At 34.2% G+C, this 12,893-nt stretch overlaps 1 protein-coding gene across 1 annotated transcript; it reads left to right on the plus strand.

Moving 5' to 3' along the window:
- The first annotated feature begins 6,900 nt into the window (after nt 1-6,900).
- OR5AK2 (olfactory receptor family 5 subfamily AK member 2) lies at nt 6,901-7,836 on the plus strand. Its single transcript, XM_010334615.3, has one exon. It carries the CDS (start codon nt 6,901-6,903, stop codon nt 7,834-7,836), a length of 936 nt encoding a protein of 311 aa, XP_010332917.3.
- The last annotated feature ends 5,057 nt before the right edge of the window (nt 7,837-12,893 follow it).

Here is a 12,893-nt window from a genome sequence, read left to right on the forward strand (position 1 = left end):
AAAGATTAGCCAAAGTCCCTGCATGTTGTACCTCAAAACCAGGAGGAATTACTTCATCCCTGGTGATTTACTGGAAATTTTACTGGAAATAAAGGGATGGACTTGATTCAGGCTGAGTATTACCTGGGAAAGAATATGAATGAACAAATGATTGAATCAATAAATTGACTGCTCAATTAACCCATCAATATAATATGCCTTTAATGTATTATTTGCATTGTTATTAAAGTCATTTGCTTGGCATACTTTCCATATGCAGAAATTTATATAATTTGCTCACTTAAACCTCACATCACTGCACAATAGGCCTTACATTTTCTTCTTCATTTTTTAAACTTCTTATTATGAAATACTTATCAATTCACAGGAAGTTCCAAAGATAAAAGGGAAAGGTATCAAATATCCTTCACATACTTTTTCCTCAAGGGTTCAATCTTACATAATTATAATATGACATCAAAACAGGATTTTGATACCAGGACAATTAAGTGTATAGTTCTATGTCATTTCATATGTGTTTAGACTTGTTGAGCTATCACTACAGTGAAGATACAGACTTGATGATCACAGATCTCAGCTTCTACATGTCTCCTTTGTGCTACCCCTTCTGGTCACACCACACCTCTCCACCGTCTGGCAATCACCAGCATTCTCTAGTTCTATAACTTTGTCATTTTGATAATGTTTTGTAAATGGAATCATATAGTACATGTCCTTTTGATGTTGGCTTTTTTACACCTAGAATAATGACCTAGAGTCATCTGAGCTGCTGCATGCATCAACAGTTTATTCCTCTTTATTTTGAGTGGTATTCCATAATATGGATATAATACAAATCGCTAAACCACTCATTTACTGTAGGGCATTTGATTGTTTACAGATTTTTGGCTACTACAAATTAAAATGTTATAAAAAATTTTGTGCAAGTTTTTGTGTGAATATAAGTTTTATGCAAATATAATTGCCCACAAGTCCAAGAACCGGGTTGTATGGCAAGTGTACGTCTAGCAGCTTTTTGCAAAACTCCCAAACTGTTTCCCAGAGTTATTACCATTTTCACCAGCAATGTATGAGTAATCCAGTTACTCTGAGTCTTTCCCAGCATTTGCCATTGCCACTATTTTGTTTTATTTTGTTTTGTTTTCATTTTAGCCATTCTATAGTGACATCTCACTTGTAGCATAGTGATATCTCTTCTTGTTCTTACTTTGCATTTCCCTAATGGCTAATGATGTTGGACATATTTTCATGTGCTTATTCACAATCCATATAGCCCTTTTTGGTAAAATGTCTCTTCATGTTGCTCAGGCATTTTCTAATATAATTTTGTTTTGCTTAGTTTGCAAGTTCTTTGTATTCTCTAAATACATGTCCTTTACCACATACGTTGTTTGAAAATGTTTTCTTCCAGTGTTTCATGCTTTTTCATCCTTTAAACTGGATCTTTAACAGAGCAAAAGTTTAATTTTAATGAGGTTCAATTACTGAATTTTTTGAGGGGTGGTATGCTTTTGATGTCATGTCTAAGAACTCTTCACAACACCTGTCCTAAAAATTTTGCCCTGAAGATTTTGTCTTAGATTACTCTCTAAAGGTTTTATGGTTTTATATTTTACATTTAAAGCTAAGATTCATGTTGAGCTGATTTTTATATAAGGTATGAGGGTTAGGTTTGCGTTCATTTTTTGCCTATGAATATCCAATTGTCTCAGCACTATATTTTTTTCTTTTTTTTTTAATTGCTTTTAGGTTTTGGGGTACATGTGATGAACATGCAAGATTGTTGCATAGGTACACACATGGCAGTGTGCTTTGCTGCCTTCCTTCCCCTCACCTGTATCTGTCATTTCTCCCCATGTTATCTCTTCCCACCTCCCCACCCCCCACCCCTCCCCCATTTCCCCCCAACGGACCCCAGTGTGTAGTGCTCCCCTCCCCATGTCCATGTGTTCTCATTGTTCAACACCCGCCTATGAGCGAGAATATACGGTGTTTGATTTTCTGCTCTTGTGTCAGTTTGCTGAGAATGATGGTTTCCAGGTTCATCCATGTCCCTATAAAGGACGTGAACTCATCGTTTTTGATGGCTGCATAATATTCCATGGTGTATATGTACCACATTTTCCCTATCCAGTCTATCATCGTTGGGCATTTGGGTTGGTTCCAGGTCTTTGCTATTGTAAACAGTGTCTCAGCACTATTTACTAAAAAGTCTTCCTCCATTGAATTGAAGCTGCTCAAAAATCAAATGACTGCACTTGTGTGGATCTATTTGTGGATACACTATTTTGCTCCATCTTTGTATCTATCTTTCCACTAATACCACAGTGTTAATTACTGTAGATATATATTTTTAAGATCAATGTTTTTTTTTTTGTTTTCAGAATTGTGTTAGCTATTCTAGCTTCTTTTCTCCTCCCTATAAATTTAGAATATTCTTGTTCACGTACTAAAAATACTATGCTGAGAATTTGATTTCAGATGTATTAAACCTGGACATAATTTGGGGAGAACTGACATCACTACATTGAGTCTCATATTTCCTAAACACAATATATCTATTTACATAGATTTTCTTTGATTTCTTTTATCAGCATATTGTAATTTTCATCATCAAGTCCTATATTGGTTTTGTTACATTTATACCTAAGTATTCATTTTTTGAACTATTATTAATGCTATTGTGTGTTTATTCCAGCTTCCACAAATTTATTGTTATTATGAAAATAGTATGGATTTTTTAGAACTGTCTTGTGTTCCCCAACTTTTGTGAACTCACTTATCACTTCTAGAAGTTTTTGGTAGATTCTTGGAATCTTCTACCTAAACCCTCATGTCATCTACAAATGACAATTTTATTTCTTCTTTTCTGACCTGTATCATTTTTATGTGTATATATCCTTTCCTCTGAGTAGAACTTCCCAAACTATGTTGAATAACACTAAAGAGAATGAATATCCTTGCTTGTTCCCAATTTTAGGGGTAAGCATTTAGTCTGTAGCTATTAAGTAGGATGTTAGCTATAGTTTTTCCTGTAGAAATTCTTCATCAGTTGCAGAAATTGTCCTCTTTTTCTAGTTTTCAAAGACTTTTAAGGTAATAAGTAGATGTTGAATTTTGTCAAATTATTTTTGTTCATCAATTTATATGATCCTATGATTTTTCTCTTTTAGACCTGTACTATACCCAATTCAGTCATTGTGTATAATTTCATACACATAGCTGAATTCTATCCACTAAATTTTTAAAAAGATTCTTGCATCTATGTTCATTAAAGATATTGAACTGTGGTTTTCTTCTTTGTGTGCTATTTTTTCAGCTTTTGCTAGCAGGGTAACAGAATAAACCAGGATATGTTCTTTTCACATATGTTTTCTGAGAGAAATTGTATAGAATTGAAGTTAATTATTTCTTATACGTTTAGCGAATTTTCCAGTGATATTTTAAAAGGAAGTTTTTACATTATAAATTTAATTCTCTTCATGGCTGTAGGGCTATTCAAATAACAGTTTCATATGGGTTAGTTTATACTTCTTAATTAATGGATTCATTTCATTGGTCAAATTAATATCTGTAGAGATGTTTGTAGTATTCTCTTATTAACGTATTTTTTCTGTCTACAGGGTCTGTAGTGATATCTCTGCTTTTCCTGACTTAGTCATTTGTATCTTCTTCCTTTTATCTTTGCTAGCCTTTCTAGAGGTTTTTCAGTTTTACTAATTTTCTGCAAAACCCACCTCTTGTTTTATAGTATTTTATATTGTTTTTCTGTTTCCAATTCATTGAATTCTGCTCTTATATTTATTATACTTTTTTCTACATATTTTGGATTTAGTTTGTTCTTCATTTTCAACATTTTTAAAGTAGAAGATTATATTAATGATTTGAGGATTTTTCTCTTTTTAATGTAAGCATTTAGTACTACAGGATGCTCACTAAATACTGCTTTAGCTGCATCCCATAAATTTCAAGTATCATATTTTTATTGAGTTCAATATTTTATATTTCCCTTGTGACTGCCTTTTTGATCCAAAGGTTGTTTATAAATGTATTTTTTCCCAATTATCTGGAGAGTTTCCTGTTACATTTCTGTTGTTTATTTCTTGTTCAATTTCATTGTGGTCAGGAACACATTCTCTGTGAATTCCATTCTTCTAAAATTATATAGATTATATACAATCTACCTTGATATATATTCCACAAGTGCTGGAAAAAAAGTATGTTTTCTAGTCATGTAAGGTGGAATGTTATATAACTATCACAGATATCCTGTTGGCTGATGGTGCTGAGTTCTTCTATATTCTTGTTGATTTTCCATCTAGTCCTATAAATTGCTGAGAAATGAATATTAAAATCCCCAGCTATAATTACAGATTGGCCTGTAGCTCAATTCAATGTTTCAGTTTTTGCTTATGTAAGTTGTAGTTTACTTGTTTAGTGTCTACACATTTAGGATTGTTATTTCTTCTTGATAGATTAGCACTTTTATTATTATGTAATGTTCTTCTTTGTCCTTGGTAATTTTCTTTGCTGTGAAATATACTTTACTAATACTTTTATAGCCATTCATTCTTTTGATTAATGTTTGCACGGTATATATTTTCTTCCTTTTATTTTAAACCTACATGTGTCATTATATCTGAAGTGAGTTTCTTGTACATAGAATATAATTGTTTCATTTTTCTAACCACTCTCCCATATTCCGCCTTTTAGTTGTTATTAAATGAAAGAAACATGAAACATCAGAAGGTTAAGAAAGTAGAAAGAGGCCTGTAATCCCTATACTTTGTGAGGCCAGGGCAGATGGATCACTTGAGGTCAGGAGTTTAAGATTAGCCTGGCCAACATGGTGAAATTCCATCTCTACTAAAAATAGAAAAAGTAGCTCGGCATAGTGGCTGCCTCATAGGCTGAGGCAGGAGAATCACTTGAACCTGGGTTGCAGTGAGCTGAGATTGCACCACTGCATCCAGCATGGGCAACAGAGTGAGACTCTATCTCAAAAAAAAAAAAAAAAAAAAAAAAAAAGAACAAAAGAAAATAGTGAAATGACACACAACTTTAGGGCATCAGCGACCACATAAAACATAGTTTTCTTCATTTTTAAAACAATAAGGGTCATGAATTCCCATTATAAAAGTGAAAGTTTAGAAGTTGATAAGTTTACAAAATAATGTTATTTTTCACCTAATGCCACACCCATGAATAACTATACTTGAATTTGGTGTGCACACTTTCTGGCATTTAATCACAAATAAATAAAAAGAATGAAAGCAAGAGACAGTAGGAGGGACAGAAAGTTTAATTTTTCAAAGGGTCCACAATCAACATATTTTTCTGCAACATGCTTTTCTCTCTGGACTCCGTACGAGTACATATTTATCTCACTGTCTTAGAGTAGGCATTAATAAATAATATGAATCTACTGAAATTTATATAATTTCATTTCCTGATTTTGCTACTAGAAGGTTTTGGTTAACTTATTTGCAATCCAAGTTACATAACATTATGGTATCTATAATATGCATGTTACTGATACTATAAACAAGTGAATGAACATATTAACTTCTAGATGAGCTCTATAATCCCCTTTGTATAGAGGAAGTAAGTAGGGCCAACGGGAGTTATATGCTTTCTTCTAATAACTGGTGAGACAAATATTCAAAACCAGGGTTTCCTATTTCCTTTTCACTGCACAATGTTGACTATAAATGAAGCCTGAGAAACTCAGCACTACTCATATGTTAAGCATGTTTAAAATGCTAGGGTAACCCTGCATGGCATGAGCTTACCTATGTAACAAACCTTCACAGGTACTGCCAAACATGAATGTTAAAAAAAAAAAATGCTTAGATAGTTGGCCATTTTCTTTGAGGCATTCATTTGATTAGAAAACACCTTCAACACAGATTAAACAAATATTTCATATTAAACCAGCCAATGATTAGCTCAACATAAACACAGAAATGTACAGATTCTGTGTGAGATCAGAAGGAGGATTTACACTAGTTTCCTTAACTTTTGAAAAGCATCCCCATATTTTCATATTATTTTATTTCAATCCAGATGATTAAAGTCAAGTTGATATGATCAATGTCATTTGTCTATTGAAATTGTAGCTTAAGTAGACCTCTGGCCTATTCAAGCTTCCTCTAGTGAGTGTTTATCCAAATGAAAGAAACACTTTTTGAAAGGACTATATTTCTTTTATTTTACAGTAAATTTACCCTATGAAGAAACTTACACTAACTTGATATACCTCAGTATTCACTAAAAGGTAGATTGAAGATAATATTTCTGCTTTCTCGTTCCTCCACTACAGAACAGAAAAAAAAAAAAGCAATAGAAAATGTAAGGATATTTCTCAGAGTTATTTTGCTTGTAAAGAATAACACCTAAATGGGAGCTGCCTAAGGATACTAGTACAAAGATACTTTAAAGCCTTCAAACATATGTAAAATATGACCATATTTAAGGAAATTTCTCTCTAATTTATGCTACTAATTTCAAGATCTTTATCCAAAATTAAAATGGTAAGTGGCTGTGAAAAATTATAAAGGGGTACAAAATTACATTTAATATTACTTTATGTATGGGTGCCTGTTTAATATAGTGAAAAAATATCTATGTTTCTAACACATTAAAAGTCAGTCTTCTTCTAAGATAACCTTTTTTATTTTGAAGATGAATTCATTTCATCTTTCATCAAGTAAATCACCCTCAATGATTGTAAATAAATTTTTTAATTTAGGAAATAAATAACACTATTGTTAGCTTTGTCATGAAAATCCAATCAGAAAAAGTGACTTGAAATATAGAGCCATTTCATTGCAAGAAGTCACAAAGATTTCCCTTCTTTTCTGGGTCCTTCTTTTGGTCCTTTCTAGACTTTCAGTAGCCATGACACAAGGAAACAGCACTGGAGTAACTGAATTCTATCTTCTGGGATTTGGTGCCCAGCATGAGTTTTGGTGTATCCTCTTCATTGCATTCCTTCTCATCTATGTGACCTCCATAGTGGGTAATACTGGAATGATCTTACTCATCGACACAGATTCCAGATTTCAAACACCCATGTACTTTTTTCTACAACATTTGGCTTTTGTTGATATCTGTTACACTTATGCTATCACTCCCAAGATGCTCCAAAGCTTCACAGAAGAAAATAATTTGATATCATTTCAGGGCTGTGTGATGCAATTATTGGTTTATGCAACCTTTGCAACCAGTGACTGTTATCTCCTAGCTATGATGGCAGTGGACCGTTATGTTGCCATCTTTAAACCCCTTCACTATACTGTAATCATGTCTCGAACAGTCTGCATCCAACTGGTAGCTGGTTCATACATCATGGGCTCAATTAATGCCTCTGTGCAAACAGGTTTTACATTTTCACTGTCCTTCTGCACATCCAATAACATCAACCACTTTTTCTGTGATGTTCCCCCAATTCTTGCTCTTTCATGCTCCAACACTGACATCAACAACATGCTACTTGTTATCTTTGTGGGATTTAACTTGATGTTCACTGGGTTGGTCATCATCTTTTCCTACACCTACATCATGGCCACCATCCTGAAAATGTCTTCTACTGCAGGGAGGAGAAAATCTTTCTCCACATGTGCGTCCCACCTGACAGCAGTTACTATTTTCTATGGGACACTGTCTTACATGTACTTACAGTCTCATTCTAATAATTCCCAGGAAAATATGAAAGTGGCATCTGTATTTTATGGCACTGTTATTCCCATGTTGAATCCTTTCATATATAGCTTGAGAAATAATGAAGTAAAAGAAGCTTTAACAGTGATAGGAAAAAAAGTTCTTTTAAATTAGCCCCAGTTGTTAGCATTCGGCTCAACACATCATCCAGCACAGCTGTTCTGCAAAATTTAATGTTTCTGCAATAGGAAACATGTAGAAAGATGTCAAGTTAAGAGTCTAACATCACTTCTAGAGGAGTTAGAAAAACAAGAGCAAATCAACCACAAAACTAGCAGAAGAAAGAAATAACTAAAATCAGAACAGAACTGAACAAAATTGAGACCCAAAAATTTATGCAAAGCATGAATGAAACCAAAATTTGGTCTATTGAAAGGGTAAATAAGATTGGTAGGCTGCTAACAAGATTCAAGAAGGAAAAAGGAAAGATCCAAATAAGCACAACCAGAAAGGACAAATGTCTCATTACAACGAATCCCATCGAAATACAAAAGATACTCAGAGAATATTATGAACACTTCCATGAAAATAAACTAGAAAAATAGAGAGCAATTGGATGAAATCCTAAAAACACACAAATTCCTAAGATTTAATAAGGAAGAAGTTGAAACCCTGAGCAGACCAATACCAAGTCCTGAAGTGAAAACAGTACTAAAAACTTACCAACCAAAAACAAAGCCCAAACCAGATGAATTTGTAGTCAAACTCTACCAGATGTAAAAAGAAGAACTGGTGCCAATTCTATTACAAAAAATTGAGCGGGAGAGACTCCTTTGCAACTCATTCTATGAAACCAGCATCAGGTCTCTGATACCAAAACCCGGCAAAGACACAATGAAAAAGGAACACTGCAGGCTAATATTCCTGATGAACATATATGCAAAACCATCAATGAAATGCCAGCAAACTAAATTCAATAGCACATCAAAAGTTAACTCACTGTGATCAAGTAGGCTTCATTCTTTGGATGCAAGGTTTGTTCAATATATGCAAATCACTAAATGTCATTCACCACATAAACTGCATTCAAAACAAAAAACCGTATGATCTCAATAAATGCAGAAAAAACCTTCAATAAAATGCAACATACCTTCATAATAAAAATTATCTACAAATTAAGCATCAAAGCAATGTACCTCAAAATAAATGCAATCTATGACAAATCCACAGCCAACCTCATAATTAATGGGCAAAATCTGGAAGCATTACCCCTTGAAAACTGGAACAAGACAAGGATGCCCACTCTCACTACTCCTCTTCAACATAGTTCTAGAAGTCCTAAGCAGAGCAATGGGGCAAGAGAAAAGAAACAAAATGTACCCAAATTGGAAAATAAGTTAAACTATCTCTCTTTGTGGCCCACACAATTCTATATCTAGAAAACTCTAAAGACTCTGCCAAAAGGCTCCTGGAGCTAATAAATGACTTCACTAAAATTTTAGGTTACAAAATCAATGTACAAAAATCAGTAGCACTCCTATACGTCAATAATGTTAAGCTGAGAGCCAAATCAATAATGCGATTGAATTAATAATAGCTACCAAGAAATAATAAAATATCTAAGAATATATCTAACCAAGGAAGTCAAATATCTCTACAATGAGATAATTACAAAACACTGCTCAAAGAAATCAGAGAGAACACAAACAAATGAAAAAACAATCCATGGATGAGAATAATTAATATCGTTAAAATGGCCATACCACCCCAAGCAGTCTACAGATTCAATGCTATTCCTATCAATCACTGATGCAATTTTTCACAGAATTAGAAAAACTATTCTAAAATTCATATGAAACTGGAAAAAAAGCCCGAATAGCCAAAGCAAGCCTTAGCAAAAAGAACCAAGCCACCACATTATCTGATATCAAAACACCATAGGGCTACAGTAGCCAAAACAGCAAGGTACTAGTATAAAAACAGTAACATAGACAGGTGCAACAGAATACAGAACCTAGAAAGAAGGTCTCACACACACACACACACACACACACACACACATACACACACACACACATACACACATACACACACACACACACCACAGCTATCTGATCTTTAACAAAATCAACAAAAGTAAGCAATAGAGAAAGGACTCCCTGTTCAATAAATGGTGTTAGGATAATAGGCTAGCAATATACCAAAAAAATAAAACTGGACAGCTACCTTTTACCATATACAAAAGTTAACTCAAGATGGATTAAAGATTTAAATGTAAGACCTCAAACTATAAGAATCCTAGAAGAAAACTTGGGAAACATCATTCTGAACATCAGCTTTTGGAAATAATTTATGACTAAATCCTCGAAAGCTATTGCAACAAAAAATTTGACAACTTGGACCTAATTAAATTAAAGAGCTTCTGTATAGCTAAAGAGACTATCAACAGAGTACACAGGCAACCTACAGTATGGGAGAAGATTTTCAGAAACTATGCATCCAATAAATCTAATTAACAGAATGTATAAAAAACTTAAACTACTCAATAGGCAAAAAACAAATAATTCCATTAATAAGTGGGCAAAGGATATGACCAGATACTTTTCACAAGAAAACATACAAGAAGCCCACATACATATGATAAAACACTCAACAAGACTAATCATCAGAAAAATACAAATCAAAATCACAATGTGATAACCACCTCATACCAGTAAGAATGGCTACTATAACCAAGTCAAAAAACAATAGATGCTGGCCAGGCTGTGGAGAAAGGGAAATGCTTATACACCGTTGGGAATGTAAATTAGTTCAATCACTGTAAAAAGCAGTCTGGAGATTTCTGAAAGAATTTTTTTAAAATTATTTAACTAAGTAATCCTATCACTGGATAATATCTAAAAGAAAATAAATTTTTCTATGAAAAAGAAACGTGCTTGTATGTTCATCACAGCACCATTCACAACAGCGACAACATAGAATCAACCTAAGCGCCCATCAGTGGTGGACTGGATAAAGAAAATGCGGTACATATACATCATGGAATAGCACATAGCCATAAAAATGAACAAACTCAAGTCCTTTGCAGCTGCATGGATAAAGCTAAAGGCCATTATCCCAAGTGAATTAACACAAGAACACAAGAAGAGAAAAGCAAATACCTCATGTTCTCATGTATAAGTGCAAGCTAAATATTAAGTACACATAGACACAAAGATGGGAAACAACAGACACTGGGAAATACTAGGGGGAAGGGAACAACTGGGGCAAGGATTGAAAAAAACTAACTGTTGTGTGCTATTGAAATGGGAGAGTGATCTAATCTCCCTGACAACAGCAGGTGTGGCTCACCTTTTCTGTCACCACCACTGCTCAAACCCCTGATGGAAGAAGGAGCACACAGATGGTCAGGTGCAGGAGCTGAGGTAAGCACTGTGGGCTCTGGCCCCACTGTAGTGTCTAGAAATGGGTGCCTGCGGCCCCAGTGTCAGATAAACAAATGCAAATGGAAAGAATCCAAGTCAATTATATAACGAAACAGCACTCCATCACAAAAAACGTGTAAAATTACAAGAATGTTATTTTAAAATATTGTCACTTGAAGAAAATGATAATCTCAGAAACCACAAAATTGTCAAATTGTTCCCTAAACTGGTAATCAGATACACATGACTAATGAATGAGTTTGGGTTTTTTAAAGAAAAATCATCGAAATAAATTGAATAATTCATCTTGAGATGCAAAGTTTAAGTGTCTTCTTTCCTTCTATCTACTTGGATTTACAAAGAGGCAAACCATAATCTAGGAAAATATACTCTATTTTGAATGTGGCATCTTCTTTTTAAAAGCTGGCCCAATTAATTAAAAATACTTTTTATGGAAAGTCTCATTGCCTGAGCAGTTCATATTTAGATAAATGAGAAAAGACATGTATAGCCAGCATTTTCATAGTCTTCACTAAGACAAAAGTCAACACAAAATTTAATATGGCAGTCTTGTGTTTTAAGCTCACTCTTTTGGGGATACATTCTCAGGACTTCTTTAATGTAGGAACTGCAAAATATAACTGCCATTACACGGTAACAGGAGTTAAAAAATAGAGTCCTCACGTAAAGGTTAGAACATAGTTTTCTTTTTTTTTTTTTTTTTTTTTTTTTTTTGGGTTTTTTTTTTTTTTAATTGCATTTTAGGTTTTGGGGTACATGTGATGAACATGCAAGATTGTTGCATAGGTACACACATGGCAGTGTGCTTTGCTGCATTCCGTCCCCTCACCTGTATCTGTCATTTCTCCCCATGCTATCTCTTCCCACCTCCCCAACCCCCGCCCCTCCCCCATTTCCCCCCAACAGACCCCAGTGTGTAGTGCTCCCCTCCCTGTGTCCATGTGTTCTCATTGTTCAACACCCGCCTATGAGCGAGAATATAGAACATAGTTTTCTATTAGTCCTGCAAGGACAGACTTTCAAAATGTTTGATTCTAATAATCTCATGCTGTGAGTAGATTGATTACTCTTCAGTTTGTAAACATAAGTGGGCTATGTGAAATTTCTTAACTGATCACAATGAGATATCACCTCACACCTGTTAAAATAGCTACTAACAAAAAGAAAAAGATGTGTTGAAGTTTTGTGCGGAAAAAAATTCTTGTACACAGTTGATGGGAAAATAAACTGGTACAGCCATTGTAAAAATGGTACAGAGCTTCTTCAAAAAGTTAAAAATAGAACTACCATACGATCCAGCATTTCCACTTCTGGATATATACCCAAAGGAAATTAAATCAGTATGTTGAATACATATCGACATTCTCATCTGTAATGTTCATTGCAGCACTATTCACAATAGTCAACATACATAAACAAAAGTCAGTCAACAGATAAACAGATAAGAAAAACATGATACAAACACACATACACTAGAATATTATTTAGCCATTAAAAATAAGGAAATCTTGTCATTTGCAACAGCATGGAGGAACCTGGAGAACGTTGTGCTACGTGAAATCAGCCAGATGCAGAAGGACGAATACTGAACGATGTCACTTATATGTGGAATCTCAGACTTTTCCTACAAATACACCAATTCCACTCCTTTTGTTCCCTCTTCACAGGGAAGTGTTAGGATTGTATACTTTTTCTCAAGACTTAAGGCCAGGCTGGGTACTGAGATTCTCTCATTTATTTTTCCTAGGGCAGTGACAGGAAGTGTTTAAAGTATCTTCTCCCAAT

Source organism: Saimiri boliviensis, chromosome 6 (assembly GCF_048565385.1).
Source record: "Saimiri boliviensis isolate mSaiBol1 chromosome 6, mSaiBol1.pri, whole genome shotgun sequence".
NCBI classification, from domain to species: Eukaryota; Metazoa; Chordata; class Mammalia; order Primates; family Cebidae; genus Saimiri; species Saimiri boliviensis.

What these genes read in the sequence shown, in the direction of transcription:
- OR5AK2 (XM_010334615.3), top strand. Translation starts at nt 6,901, where the DNA reads ATGACACAAGGAAACAGCACTGGAGTAACTGAATTCTATCTTCTGGGA.